We start from the raw sequence: 16,130 nt of genomic DNA, 5'->3' as shown, positions 1-16,130 counted from the left end.
AGACTTCTTTCCTTCCTTTTAATATTTTACTTACTTTCCTCTCGAGGACTTGTCCACAACAGTAAGAGCTATTATTCCAACTGGTTCAAATGTAGACAGTGGTTTTAGAGACTTCAAATCGCAGTACACAAGAACTGCTTCGAGGTAACCATAGGAACGACTTGGGCGTTGAGAGTTCGTTGGGTTAAAATGTAATTTGTTTGCACTCTGTCAATGTGCTTATTCTTCCCGGCTCTCTCTCTCACACACACACACGAATCCACAATCACGAAGATGCAGATAAAGATGTTATTTTTGTTTGTTTCCCCTCAAAACGCCGGCTATTTTCAAGAACGTGTAATTGGAGTTGTCACAAAACAAATTGATTTTTTTTAAGTTTAAACGATTCATAAGTTTGTCAATGGTTTGGTCTGGCGATGGAAATTTGTTTGAGAAAAAAATGACGCCAGAAGAAATGGAATTCTCATAAGACAAAAATTCTGTCTCTTATTTGGGTTTATCTTGTAGCGCTTATGTGCTTGAAAGACAGAATCGAAAAAAACTCCAACAAGCTGTCTTTAGTGAGAGGTTGGTCTTACTAAGCAAAGAACCTACCAAAGTCACAAAGAACCGTGACACTACAGGTCTTTGATCATTATATTTTTATTTCCTGTCTGCAAATCCATCATAAGAAATAGATGTTGAAAGGTTATCACAGTCTTAAAAGGCATAACGGTAAGTGTCTCATGGCCCAGTAAACTGTAGAGGACAGGGGACCTTAAAAGCAAGCCCCAACCTTTTCCTTGCGCCATCTTCCTTCCCTGGCACCCTGGCTGGACAAAGGAAGTTTTCCAGTCACTGGCCCGAGAAGGCTTCGAATTAACGACCTTCTGATTAATTAAATGAAGAGCAGGCGAGCACATAAACCTCTCTAAAGATACCAGAGGCGGTTTAAATGCTTGGTATCCGACTGAAGTTAGTACGGTGGACTCACTTTTATTTCTTCAATCTTTTGATATCACGAGCAGTGACATATTTTATTTGAAATATATAGAATCCTTTTTCTTTCATTGGAAAAGTCGTTAATATAGATATTCACCATCTCTGAGTCGCCAGTTACACAGATATAAAATGCGTTTGCAGATGTTGAAATTGTAATAGAATCTTCATATTTTTAAAAAAAAAGTCTGCTTTTTTAAAAAATGTGGAGCAGCTTTCAGCAAGACTGCTCGTTTCTAACGGTCACTGACCGCCATAAATCTTCTCCGCATCCTGGATGCGACACATCATGGCCGGGGACACTCTGGTTGCAGAGGAACGTCGGCCACGTGACATGGACAGTGAAGTGATGGTCCGCCGCAACCGACCAGTTGTTGTTTGTTGCTGGGATGATGGTGGTTGTCGTCTGCCGGCAAACGATGTACTTGGGGGTAGCTGGAAGGGCACTGTCGTGTAACTTCTTTCAAGGCGACTACGAGATTCCACGCGACTGGTTGCAATTTTGACTTGGGACGTAGACAGAGCAACGGTCTTCTGTCCTTCCTTGGGCACATCCAGGGCAGCCGGTCCTGCGCCAGGCTCGTCTCCTGTATGAGCAGAGCCCTCGTCACCTGGTGTAGGCGGGTCTTCGGCGTGTATCACCGCTATCGTGATGTCAGGAGAAGAGTTCTCTGGTGATTCCTTTGAAGACTCGGGTGTTTGGGTGTCTTCTTTGTCCTGCGAGTCGTCAGCTGTGGGTTCGTCCTGTGCTCCTTCGGCAGTTTGAAGTGCTTCCCGCTCTCTTTCTTTTCTCTTAGGAGCAAAGACAATGCATAGACTTTATTTATTTTGATACTTTCATCACAGTTTTTTACAGGCTGCCTTGACCAGTCAACCCACCTGCCCACTTGCTCAGAAACTTAATACCCACGCTCCTGCTGAAGTTTTAGAACCGATAAATACAAAAATCACTAGAGATATCAAATAAGTGTAGATGATCGAGGTGTATATATAAATAATAAAGCAATCGAGATGAATAGAACTCATCAAACCTTTTCTTCTTCTCGCCGCTCACGTGCACAGCGCATGCTGACCAGGATATCCTGTAACATCCTCACGTCATGCATCACCTTCCAGCGCGCCTGTAGCTTGGGTGACCGCTGGAACAACCTGGGCATCGTCATCTGTCGGGCCATGAGGAGGTCGTCATGGAAATCGCGGTTAATGGCCTGGTCCAGAGCCTGCAGTCGTACGTCCAGCTGCGAGACTGGAAAATGTAATTCACACACACACACCCACAAACACACAAACACACCCACCCAGAGTGTGAGCAATCGCTCGGATCATTGAGCAGTGTGCAGGTGATTGCTTTGCCCGTATCAACCCGACGTGTGCACCCTTTCATCTGGTCAGTCAATCCAGCCTGCAAATGTCTGCTGTCTTCCTGACCGTTAAGTGTGAGAATTGTTGTGCTTAGCCATAAAAGTTATTTTTTGTTGCAAGGAAATAAAATGGCATGGATATTTTTTAATTACTTGTCTGCGTGACGACGACGTCTCTGCTGCTGCTGCTGCTGCTGCTGCTGATGATGATGATGATCGTTTTGAATTGAGGGAAATAATATGCGCTTGCTAATTAATGGCTCGTGCCCTGTTCTAATGTGTCACATGACTTACTCATTGTCGGCTCGCTTGCCGTCGTCGCCCGTTTAACCGGTTTTTTCTCTTTTTCTCCTCGTCTTCGTGCCAAAAGTTTTTGCATTCTTGAACGTGTGTCTGGTTTCTGAAATATGCATTGGTCTTCTTTCTCGGGTGGCAGGTTCTGGGACCAGACTGCTAGCACTGAGGCTGCGAGGTGTTTGTTGTCTTCGTCGGATTCACGGCCCTTCGTCTCCTCCGGTTTGGTGCTGCTGCTGCTCTCGGGGGACCTCTGTTAGAGTACAATAACTCAATAAATATTGATGATGTCAACAACTGTCACACGTTCGGAAGTACTCCACTAGTCCCTTACCTTCTGCAAAAACTAATAAATTAAAAATGCCAACTTCTAGTAATTAGTTGGTTTGTATAGTGCTGTGATGCCCAACCTTTTTCGGCCTGCGGGCCATATCCATTTCGGACAACCGTGTCGCGGGCCACTTCACCGCAAAAATACAAAAAAGAAAAAGAAATAGAGCAGATACCATTTTTATTAGAAACAAATTGTACTTACCATTAATTATGTAGTAATTAGTGGGATATTTGAAGTTGTTTTCCCGAAACAAACTTCTGAATGTCCGGCCTCATCGTAGAGACACCAAGTCAGAGCACTCAATCGAAATGTTCGTCCATCGAAAAAAAGATTGAGAGACGCACCTACGTGGGGATAAATACTTCTTCCCTTTTTTCGTTTTTTTTTATTATTTTTTTTTATTTTTTTTTTATTAACATGCCGATTTCCTGCACTGTGGGCAGAAGTTTCGCGGGCCGGATATGGCCCGCGGGCCGTAGGTTGGGCATCCCTGGTATAGTGCATTACCCACCAAAGATACACATATATACCAATAAAAATTGTAATTGAATACAGCACATGAATAAACTTGTCCACCTCATTCCTAGCATTAGGTCATTGTGTTCTGAGAATGGCTCAGGTTGACAGGAACTCGAATCTGTCAAAAGCCATGTTAAATAGTTCGGAACAATATTGGTTTGCTTTGAAAGAGATTTCAAGTATCGTTTAACTTTGTACGATTATTGTCAATGTCAATCATTCACTTTGTAAGACTACCTTCATTGTCTACCACTGACTAGTACCCTGCCACATTTGTTTGCCCTGTTCTAAGGTTCACTGACCCTAGTCTTGCTCTCTCCTTTGCCCTATTTCATGAACAAAACATCATTATTCTGATTTGATCTTCACAAATAAACTGGTTTTTGGGTGCATTCTGTTTGATTTTGGGATCAATAATTTTGTTCCAGGCTCATGAGTCTGCTCAGGTGTCTGTCCACGACACTGGTCATAGTGTGAATGGCTATTTTTAGAACTAATCAATTTTTTTTTTGTTATTTTGTTTTTTGGTTTTTGTTCCTCTAGTTTGCTGTTTGTCAGTCACAGAAGAGATGCCTTTTCGTTTACAAGTACACACTTCAGATGACAAACCTGTATCAAATGAAGGAATAACATCATAAAGCATAATAAATTCTTTTCTTCTTTTGTTTTTCCTTCAGTGGGATTCCAATCTGCCAAGAAGACATAAGAGGCAAAGAACTTTCAAACATTTAATAGAAGGACTGCTGTCTCCGTCTACCTCTCCACTCTATCCTGATCTTTTCCTCTCGCATTCAGAAAACACAATAGCCATTTCCTTTCATTCTTCTAGTTTAAAATGTCAGACATCTCTATTTTCTAGCGTCCATTCATCTGCCTATTGTTGACTTTCTGTCTAGGTGTATAGTTTTATTGTACACCCCTTTCCTTTACATGCTCACTCCATCCACATCTCAATGCATGTGTCCCGCATGTGTGTGTGTGTTTGTAAGTGTGCGCGTGTGCATGTGTGTATGTGTATATGTATGTGTGTGTGTGTGTGTGTGGTGTGTGTGTGCGCTCGCGTGCATGGAGATTTTCATGTCTACATTTCAGGAATGAAATCCGCTGACACAACAGTTGATCCTCCAGCCGGAGTTAAAAGCCTGGTTAAAAGCAAAGGCATGTTGCACGATCCTGTGGTTGCATGTCTCTGTCCTTGGCTAAGTTATCAGCCTGACAGTGAGTCAGGATGTTGTGGACAACACAACACAGGCGGAAACGATACCAAGACTCATTGTGGCACCGGAGTGTTAGGTGCTTGCACCATGGTGGACAACATTAAAAATAAAGTTACCGAGCTTTTTACCCCGTAAAAATTCGATTGTTCATTCTACAGGCAGGACTGTTTTAATATCAAGCTAAAAATTTAAAAAAAAACTAAATTTTTTTTATAGTGCATTATGAATCGAAGGTGAGACTGGAGTTTGAGACCGGGACTCAAACATGTCAGGACTTGAATACGAACATTCAAAGACATGAACATTCAGAACAATGAAATGAACCTGAGTGACTGCTGTACAGTTTCCTTTCACATCCTGACAGTCTTGATAAATACATTTTGTGTGACACAACATCAAGCTTGAAAACAATGAAGAAGAACTTGTGCCTGTAAAACCATTTTGCGATGCACTTGTGGATTCCTCCTGAGGAGCAAGTTTGTTGTTAAGGAACAAATTCGCTGTAAAATGGAGGAAATGTATTTAACTAAACCATTTCACAAGACTACTTGCTGTATTTTATTATATATATATATCATGTGTATTGCGGTATTTCCAAAATGTCCTTGTCCTTATTAATTATAACAAAAAGGATACAAAAGCCCGTTTCACAATGTTTAAATTTCACTGGATTAAATGGCTTTCAACAAATTAACAAGTTACAAGCTTTGAAATCCTTTATCAGTCCAAAACCATGTATATTCAGTCTACTAAAATGAAAAAAAAATTAGCCTTGAAAATATGAAATAAAGATGTAATATTGCAAGCAGGAGAGTCTTTTCCTGAAAAAATATTGGGGTGCAAAATTATGTTTTTCGGATGACTGGGTAATGCATAATAAAGTTTGTAGACTTATATCTTGAAACAGAAGAGGGTATTCACCCAGAGTTGGAAAATGGGTATCTGGGTAATTTTACCCAATCATTAAAAACACTCTAGATCTCGCTAGACCTTTTAACGAGGGTTAAACTTCAAAATGAAATTGCTGTCACCCTCAGCCATGCGTGCTGCTTTTGTGTAGAAAAAATGGCCATCGATCCCGCACAGGTAGAGCCTCTCCACATCACTGGGTAGGAAAATGGGGACGAAGTAGCAATGATGCAAAGAAAACAAAAAACAAAAAGCCATTCACTGTTCTGGTCCCAAAGAGAAAAGGCTCCAGAGACATGCCAACCGCAAAACTGAATTTAAATATCTAAATACTCCAGAACCACAGGACTGACACGTGTACAAAAGTGTTAGCGTACAAGTGCACTGACACATTGTCACATCGACACATTGTCACATTGAAACATTGACACATTGTAACATTGACACATTATCACATTTTTAGGCGCCTTGAATCTTACCTTTTTCACCACTTTCTTTAGGCCCTTTTCAGTATTCTTAGAGTTTCCACTTCCGGAGGGAGAAGGGAACAAATGTGTCTTGCTGCTGTTATGTCTTTTCTCCACACCTTTCTCGGTCACACTGGCGTTCTCTTTGCGTCGGCCATTGCCATCAAGCACCTGGACAGGTGTTTTGGTCACAATAGTGTTCTCCTTCAGTGAGACATTACCATTGTGCACCTGGACAGATGTTTCAGTCACACTGGTTTTTTCTTTGAGTTGGCCATTATCTTCTAGCACCTGGGCAGGTGTTTCGGTCTCTTCGAGTAGACCATTACCACTGAGCACCTGGACACGTGTTTCGGTCACATTGGTGTTCTCTTCGAGTTGGCCATCATCATTTAGCACCTGGACAGGTGTTTCGGTCCCTTCCAGTCGGCCATTACTATGAGGCATCTGTGCAGGCGTTTCGGTCACACTGGTGTTCTCTTCCAGTTGGCCATTACCACTGAGCACCTGGACAGGTGTTTCAGTCACAATGGTGTTCTCTTCCAGTCGACCATCATCATTCAGTACCTGTACAGGTGTTTCGGTCCCTTCGAGTCGGCCATTGCTATTAAGCACCTGTGCAGGATTTTCGGTCACACTGGTGTTCTCTTCCAGTTGGCCATTACCACTGAGCACCCGTGCAGGTGTTTCGGTCTCTTCGATTCGACCATTACCATTGAGCACCTGCACAGGTGTGTCAGTCACAATGGTGTTCTCTTCCAGTTGGCCATCATCATTTAGCACCAGGGCAGGATTTTCAGTCACACTGGTGTTCTCTTCGAGTCGGCCATCATCATTTTGCACCTGGGAAGGTGTTTCAGTCACCTTTGCAGCTTCCTCAATGCTTGCTGTTTCAACATCTTCATCTGTTGCACCTAGTTTGGTTGTAGTGAAGTTACTATCTACACAACTATTCGTTCGTTCACTCTCCACTTCTCTGTTCATGTCGTCACTTTCCGTTGCTGTTGGACTGCTGATGTTAGGATGAGATGTCTGCTCGTTTATGTCCATGTTGCTGATGTTTCTTCTCATCTGGTCATCCACCACATGATCACATGTCTGCTCGGCTTCATCAGGTCTGTTGGCTGCTTGTGTGTCGCTTGTTACAGAACCTCTTTCCTTCTCTTCCATGTGTTGAATGTGGACTTCAAAGACAACGAAGTCCATTTTTGTATAATTACAGCTCGATTTCTCTTCTGAAACGAGTCTTTTTTCAGGAATATACTTTTAGTCTTATTTTATGACATATTTGATTTTCTTTAACAGGCAAATTTAAATTCAACTATGGTCCCAGTCTGCATTACTCACAAGCTTCGATCTCGCTCATCGAGAAAGTTGTGATTAATGTCGTTTTGGAAATGCCACAAGTTAATACACAGTACACCAGTCAATCCTATTTCTTTCAACACTTCTGTTTGATATCACTGAAAGAGTTGTGTTTAGCAGTCTGCACGACTAACCAGGTGTGTAAAATATCACAAAGGTGAGGGTACCTTGTTTTGAAATCCACCGATGATTTGAAGGCAGGTTCTTGCAATATTTGACATTATAATTTTCAAGTCTTGTGGTGCCAGTATGGTGTTAGAGTATCACAGCTGCTTTGAAAGGCACTGAATCATTCGTGGTATCACCTGTATCACTGTTTCATTACGATCAGTAACACACACACAACACCAGGTTTTGTACGAGCTTACTTTTTTCATAGTTGAGTGATGCAGATTCTCAACAATTTTGGTTTGGTGTGCGAACTGCTGTTGTCACTCTTGTTCATAGCAAACCTTGTGTTTACTTGCTGCCTCCACGCTGTATCTGATGTCCATGTCCGGAATTGTGAATAACAGCTTCATCGTCATTTGGAGTCAATCAAAGTCACACCATGAAATTAAAAAAAAAATAACAGAGATATCAAATTTCTTAACACAAAACACAGCTGAGCCTCTTCACTCTTTTCGCTGAAATCGTGAAATCAGATTTCGTGGTTAGAACTCGGACACACAGCAACAGGACCCGCCGCCCGCCTGTAGACCTCTGCCTCTGTACCACTTCGATCGCACGCCGGGTACAGTGATGAACCTATGGCGGCTGGAGGATATGTTTTCCTCCCATTCGTTCACACGGTTCCTGCAGCCACAGACCTTCAGTGCAGACCGTTGCATGTCGGCAAGAACCCGCTCATCCTTCACCTGCGGTTGTCTTTTAGCCCCGCCCACTCGTGACAGGGTGGCGTGCATACATCACGTGATCTCGGCGACAGAATGCTACGCAGAGAAAACTGCGACACGTGTACTGCACAGTAAAATTTTACCGTAAAATTGTGAGAAAAAAGAGAAATAGAGAAGGAAAAGCGAGAGAGTTCCTAGTCACACCACAATTTTCATCTGCTTTCCCTCGAAACGTAAAGCGGCGCTTCTACCCACCCGCCCCTCATCCACCCGTTGCCGATCGTGAGCACTCACTCACTCACTCACTCACTCACTACTCACTCACTCACTCACTCACTCACTCACTACCTCACTACCTCACTACCTCACTCACTCACTCACTCACTCACTCACTACCTCACTACCTCACTCACTCCACTACCTCACTCACTCACTACCTCACTCACTCACTCACTCACTCACTACCTCACTCACTCACTACCTCACTCACTCACTACCTCACTACCTCACTCACTCACTACCTCCACTCACTCACTACCTCACTCACTCACTACCTCACCTCACTCACTCACTCACTCACTCACTACCTCACTCACTACCTCACTCACTCACTCACTACCTCACTCACTACTCACTCACTCACTCACTCACTCACTCACTCACTACACTCACTCACTCACTCACTCACTCACTCACTACCTCACTCACTACCTCACTCACTACCTCACTCACTCACTACCTCACTCACTACCTCACTCACTCACTCACTCACTCACTCACTCACTCTTTTTTATTGTCTCTGTCAGATTTGAACACACCACCTTTCAGTCTTCAGACCTCGTCGGTAGCCACCAGGCTATACAGCCGTTACTAACTAACGTGTCTAAAGTTCGTGAAGTAGTCAACTTCGCCGTTTACAACAATGAACAAATCCGCTGAACCGAGGCGCACACGTCCCAGAACCGGTGACGTCATCGACAACAAGGCTGCTGTTAACGAAGATGACTAGTGCACAAGATGGCCGGTCCTCCACAGTTCATGACAATTGCTATCCCATAATGTCGAGGACTTTGTGTGGACGGCAAGACACTAGCAAGACAAGGGAGAGAATAAGTTCCACTGACCCAGTGACTACGCGACACGAGGTGTCCGTGCTAACGGTCACCAGACACAGCACGGGACTCACCGTGAAAATATTTCACATCTTCAACTGCGACATCGAAGGTTTGCTCGTGAAAACACACGATCCTGGCTTTGTACAAAAGCATTAACGTGTTTGTTATTGTGTCTTACAGACATTGCTTGACGTCAGCAGTACACTGCAATGTTTCTCTGACTTCCAACGATACTTCACTCCTGCTTCTACACTTACATCGCTAGGAAGAGCTGCCGGCCGATATCCTTGTTTAGTAAAAAAAATGTATTTAATAAGTTTTTGCATAGACTGCAGTGTACGGTTGACAATTTGATTTTATTGCAATTTGACACCGAGTTTAACGAGACAATTCTGGACTTAAACCCACAGATGAAACGCAGGGTTCGAGACAGACCAGGAGGAGATCGATCCTCGGCCCAGAACCGGATCCACTGGGTGGTATGGTTGCGGCACTAGGAGACAAAGAAGACTAAAAGATAAGTGGGTTTGTTGTGTGTGTGTGTGCTGCTTCCACCATTTTGTAAGTCTATGATCATGTTGAAAGCACACTTACATCTGGACTTACAGGTCTACCACAGAGACGTTAATATTCGAATACCACTTCTACCTACCGCAGCGTTCTCATGGCAACCTACTATTTCTACCTACGCTTCTGGTTTTGTAACATCATTTCTCATCTCCATCTCTTCCCCAGAAGCACATTTTTCCCGAGTTCCTCGACCATCTCACCGGAACATGGAGATGAAGCTGAGTTTGTAAGGTGGCCAGTGACAAATCACTGTCATGTGACCCCTAACTTTCATGCTCGTTGACCAACGGTGACCTCGCCACCAGTTCTGTCCATTTTCACGGTTCCTCAAAGCCCCATGGGGAGTTAATCACACCAGCGCTGTCCACACTTTCCATGTATCCTCCTCCCTGTATCTTTCCTCTTCTCGGTATTCTCTTCTCCACCTTCCTTATTGTTTGGGCATCGTGTGTTGATTCCCTCTCCGATTAAAACAAATGATATCACAGATGGTTGGCCTCTTCGAAAGTGAGACGTTTGCGATTTGTTTGTGGCTGTCGAACCTTTGCAGTCAGATGTTCTGAAATGTTTGTAAAGGAGACATATACCCACGGAGCTGGCGCAATCACAAAGACATTTCTCAGCGAGAAAATCGCTCTTGGTGGAGATCAGTGGCGGGCAAACAGTTGAAATGCGCTCTGGGAGAGACAGGTTGCATCAATTCGGCATTAATGTCCTCCGCCGTCTTAACTACAAAGACAGGCTGGAAGATGTGTATGTGTGTGATGGAGGAAATGTGTATTTTTGATCACCTTTCACAGACCGCTGGACACAGTGGCTAGTCAAGCAGCTAGTCTATCATGCCTTTGGCTTGAGTTTGTACTGAGCAACGCAAGCACTCGTAACCAAGCTAGCTATGTGCTAGCATAATGCTAGGCATGGCCAGGGTGAACAGATAAACATGAATAAATGAGCGAAGTAGTTTACTGGCATGGACTCCTGTAGCCTACTGGCCGAAGTGGCTCATCATGTCTAGAGTACGTCCCGTGGAAAGCGGAATCAAAGCTTTCCCTCCGCCACATTTACATCTGTAAGCTTTAAATAGCTCCTTATAAATCAGGTAGCCACTTTTATTTTTACTGAAAAGAATGAGCAGGATGGAGAGTGGGTGGGGTGGGAAGCAGAATCCTATCCACAGGCCACAAACCAGTGACCATATGCAGTAACTTCCAGAACACGAAGTCTACCCTTATTCTAAGGGGTGACTAATACATTTACTTTTGCATTATCCTAACATAAAAAATTCCATTTAAAATGACAGAAAAACTGGATAAAAAATAAAAATACGTTAAATGAACAATGTCAGTGACACTAACTCAGATGAAGTGATGATCCAGACATTTTAGAGTTGGCTAATATCGATGCAGTCTTGGCTTGCATCACATTAGAATGCTAAATTTTGATTGCCCGAGGGTAGTCACGTGACCGTGGTGACGGGCCTGGCGACCTACCCGGTCGTAAAATATGCGGCGTTCAATCGGAGCGCCAGTTGAGAAGGTGAAGAAATGGGTGATTTACCAGTCGACACACCACGTGACCTATCAGACGCGTGCACCCACCCAGCCTCAAACATCCTCAATAGCCTCCCTGGCAAAAAGAGAAGTGGTGCGCGGAAAATGACACGCCGGAAGTGGCATGAAAGTGATGGCGCCTTCACACACCGGTTGGCAATCATTGACTAGGTTACCGCAGCTTATTCTTCCATTGTCGGAGGAAACCAGCGACAGTTTGCCCTCGCCCCCGCTTCTGTCAGACTGTAGAGCGGACCCACATCTGTGTGCGCGCGTGCGAGAGAGAAGAGAAAAAGAGAAAAGGATAATCTTTAAGGAGTGAATAAAACTTACATTTGAGAAACACCTCCAAGAAAAGACAAACGTATAGTTTAGAATAAACGCTAAAATAAAAACGGTATCTTGAGAGAATGTCGATATCAGATATCAGATATAAATTATAGCAAATTGTATTGAAACAGATTTTTCAATGGTGTGAAGAGACACGCTGGGTCATTAGTGTCAAAGTGTCAAATGATACAGTAAATTATTTAACACCTACATACAGCAAGGTACACGACAGTAAACCCAGACATTATTGTGACTGTCTGTGGTAAAGTTTGTTTTAAATATACATTATTTTTTCATAAAATAAGTAAACTATAAAGCTAAACTACATCGTCCTCGTCATGTTGTCATTTTAAAATTTGGACTGACATGTAGATGTTAAATTGTTACATATTTTTAAAAAAGTTGATTTTGTCAGAGCTTTCTAGCATCAATGCTGTTAATTACAATAGATAAGTTGATGTGTTTGGCAAAAATATGTCGGACTTCTCTATTATATTTTATGTGAGATATGTTTGCCACATTCCACAGCTGGTCCATGCACAAAAAAACAAATTCCAAATTTCCGAACCCACAGTCCAAACACTTCCACTGTCACAACACATCTTATGTTCCTTCCGACCATTCAATTCCCCCTCCCCCCTAAAAAAAAATCTCCAGTTGAAAATGACACCAAGTCTCCACTTGAATATAACACAAAGTTTCCACTTCTAAGTAACACAGATATATCCACTTGAAAGTAACACAAAGTTTCCACTGACACCGATGCTCTTCCTGAAGTTATTTCTAATTCAGCTCTGGTTGGTGAGCCCGAGGCGGATACGATGAATAAGCGAAGCTCAAACAACAAAAGTGAGAAAAAAAAAAACCCTACAAAAACCTTGAGAAAAAAAGTCTTTAGCTAAATGGCAAGTTCAAAACTTAACTAACATTCTTCAAACATTAAACACACGCTCACCGAACAATCAACAAAGATACACACTCACCTCCAAGATACAAATCTGGTCAGGATGTGCCCTGTCCAGTCAAGGCTAACTTCCAATTCTGTTCAGGACTTGTTAAATAACACAAATCTGGTCAGGATGTGCACAGTCCAGTCAGGACTAACTTCCAATTCTGTTCAGGACTTGTTAAATAAAACAAATCTGGTCAGGATGTGCACAGTCCGGTCAGGACTACAACACCAAGTCGGTTCAAGACTTGTTGCAAACAAAACGTCCGGACACACTGATGACACCGAGGAGACTGTTACTTTTCCCCGCCCCCGTCAAGGAAAAACTCACACAACAACATCCCAAACACTCAAACACTCTTTCCTTTGTTCTTCGAACAAAACAACCTATCAACACCAGTTGATTAAAAAAAAAAAGCCAACAAAAAAACAAAGCCCGGCCGGCCATCCCTGTGTGGCGCGCACTCAGACAGTAATTGCTGTCTTTCAACCTCCCCCTTCCAGTTACTTTTTCCCTGTCTCCTTCCTAGCTCAAAAAAAAAACAACATTAAAAATATAGCGCAGCAGGTTGTGACATACCTCAATCTCATTTATTATTACTTTCTTTGTTTAAACGTCTGGTCAAACAGATTTCAAATCATGAAGTGGAGTCATATCTGGCGTCCTGTCGGTAGAGGTTATTGCTACTAATCCACTGAAAGACTTTGCAACTTACATATCTTGTATTATTTTAATTTTAACATAATGATTATTTAAAATTGGAACTTTTGTAGTTAAAAATAATTTTTTTGTGCATCAACACTCTTGGCCAAACAGACAACAACAACAACAAAAAAAAAAAAAAAGGAAAAAAAGAAAACAATGTCTAAACTTTTGACATAAAGGCACGAGAGTGATTAGTGTTCATGGAGTGGTGAAATACTAAATTAAGGATGAATGAAAACGGTCCAGCTGATATTCAGTCTGTATCAAACCTTTAAATGTCATGTCAACATCATCTTGTGTGATAATGTCTGTGGACTGCCACTTGTTTGGCAGTAACAAGTTGGTTATTTAACTAATAAGCTTTGTCCGTCAATGGGGAAGCAGCCAGAGACATTGGTGTGGAAGCATGCATGCACGTACACAGTGGTAGCATCACAACACGCTGCTTTATTGCTAAAAGGCAAAGCAGCATTAAATAAGAAAAAAACAAATTAAAGAATGACTCCCCGGCTAACGCATTCACAAGAAATGTGATAAACATTATAATCATATAAATCATATTAATCAAGGTTGGCAAGTCAGTGTGCCAAAAAAACTGTGTCCTCGGTGATTTCTATTAATGAACTCCATTGCAATCTCGTCCAGATTAAACAGATCAACCCTCTCTTTAAATACATGCATAATGAGACAGTTATTCAAGCGCGTTTGTGTCATGGAACTTTTCAGGTATGTTTTTGTTTGCTTTAAGGAAGAAAAACTGCGTTCTGCAGTTGCCGTGGTAACTGGGATAGTAAGATACAGTTTCAAAAACTTATCGATCTCGCTTAACATCTTTCTCACTAACCCTTCCGGCCAAGAGCAACCCCCCCGTCTCCCATGTTACCTACTGGTCAGCTCTTCCAGTACCTCTATTACAAAATACACTACCAAACATTATACCTAAAAAAGAAAACACCAAACCCCCGTGACAGCAACGATCAACATTCCAGCTCTGCACATATACACCAGCGCGCACACACCTATGCACACATGCGCGCATGCACAGGCCACGCAGTCACACTCGGTCACACACCGTGGGTGACAGCGAGTGGGTGGGGATGTTTATGTTGGTCAAAGGAAAACCGCCAAAGAAAAGGCGTCGCATTATGGGGAGAGGGGAGGGAGACGACACTCGATGTACCGATGTACTGTCGGCTGCTTTCTTCACTCAGGCTTCAACACAGCCTGCAATTAGCATGGCAAACAAGACCAACGGACTGTCCCCGATCCGATCGTCAGAGGTGTTAGGGCCTCCACTTGCCTCAGGGCCCGCTTTTGTGACGGTGATGACCGTCTCCTCTCTACGTTCCCCTACCTTTCTTCAGTTCTTTGCTCTTTGTGAGGAATTACGTCTCAAATATTGGGGGGGGGCAAAAGGATATTCCTGCCCCCCCCCCTGTATTTTCCTTGGGGGGGGGGCTGCCCCCGCTGCCCCCCTGGTTCCTACGCCACTGCGGAACTGTCTCTTAGTCTTTAAGATCACGTGACTTGTCAAAAATGTAAATTTGCACAGCGGTTGTTTCCGCACAGCGCACTAATGAAGTTTATTAGTGGGATTGGTAAACAAATGGTTCGTACACAGCTTCTCCCTCACACAATCATCATCATCATCATCATCATCATCATCATCATCATCATCATCATCAATCATCAATCATCATCGTCGTCACCCTCATCATCATTATCATCATCATCATCATCAAACTGTGATTGCAGATAACCTCCCCATGGGAGCCTAAAACAAAACCCTGGTCGAGTGCTCCCATTATGCAATATGAGAAAGCTGCAGGGCGCACTCAGCTCCAGTAATCAATTAAATGCAACAATACAAGTTCACTTGTGCGTGTCACAACGTTTGCCTGAGCGCAACTCACTTCAAGCTTTGCAGGAAGCTCGCCATATAGCACACACAAAACCCAGTCTGTATACAATTCAACCTTCTCTCCTTTCCCCACTCCTACCCCTCCCCTCCGCTTCCCTACATAGCCTGTCACGTGACGCTACACTGTTTTGTCTCTCCTGGGGCCGTGGTGATGAAGCGAGGGGGAAGCGTTGCCCCGGGGGCAAAATGGGGGAGGGAAAAAAACAATAGTGTTTTGTTTGTGAAGCTGCGTAAACGGTGAGCAGACCTCGCAAACATTAATTTCTGTTACTTTACATCTTTGTCACTGTTTTCAAACTACAGTCCCGGGGGTGAAGCTGCATCCAAGGTGTCTGAACACCGCTGTATCTCTAGGGAAAGTCGCTTGTCCTCCAGTTTCTCGTGTTTCTCCAGGGCGACTTACTGTCTTTGTATAATTAAAGCCTGTTGAAGTACATTGTTTTGGTTCAGTGAGTTTGCACTGTGGCAACATCGTCAGCAACACACACGACAGTCAAGGTGATGGCCAGTTGGAGCTGGGGCCATGTAGTAGCTTCAGGTTTGAAAGATATCGAAATATTTTTAAATTGTAGTTTTGACTTTCATATCGCGTCTCTATTGTCGTTAAAGATGTTTAGAAGATGTATTGCATTTAGAAAAAGTAGCAGCCTTTGAATTCATTCCCACAAACATGCTACCTCCACATATACTTATCCTCTCGTTATTGATA

General features: G+C 43.1%; 1 protein-coding gene across 1 annotated transcript; it reads right to left on the bottom strand.

The window, feature by feature from the left end:
- Positions 1-635: 635 nt before the first annotated feature.
- On the bottom strand, positions 636-8,165 carry LOC112558355. The gene is made up of 4 exons (XM_025228807.1): positions 6,092-8,165; positions 2,634-2,886; positions 2,010-2,224; positions 636-1,770 (listed from the first exon to the last, which is right to left on the bottom strand). The coding sequence occupies exons 1-4, from the start codon at positions 7,283-7,285 to the stop codon at positions 1,222-1,224; spliced, it is 2,211 nt and encodes a 736-aa protein (XP_025084592.1). The 5' UTR covers positions 7,286-8,165; the 3' UTR covers positions 636-1,221.
- Between the last annotated feature and the right edge of the window lie 7,965 nt (positions 8,166-16,130).

The sequence above is a fragment of the Pomacea canaliculata genome, linkage group LG2 (genome assembly GCF_003073045.1).
Source record: "Pomacea canaliculata isolate SZHN2017 linkage group LG2, ASM307304v1, whole genome shotgun sequence".
NCBI classification, from domain to species: domain Eukaryota; kingdom Metazoa; phylum Mollusca; class Gastropoda; order Architaenioglossa; family Ampullariidae; genus Pomacea; species Pomacea canaliculata.
The sequence above is the reverse complement of the archived record's forward strand: the minus strand, read 5'-3'. Positions and strand labels throughout refer to the sequence as shown.

Coding starts and splice junctions, on each gene's coding strand:
- LOC112558355 (XM_025228807.1), bottom strand. CDS start 7,285: ATGGACTTCGTTGTCTTTGAAGTCCACATTCAACACATGGAAGAGAAG. Junction 2,887..6,091: donor TAAAGAAAGTGGTGAAAAAG/GTAAGATTCAAG, acceptor GTACTCTAACAG/AGGTCCCCCGAGAGCAGCAG. Junction 1,771..2,009: donor AGCGGCGAGAAGAAGAAAAG/GTTTGATGAGTT, acceptor TTTGCTCCTAAG/AGAAAAGAAAGAGAGCGGGA.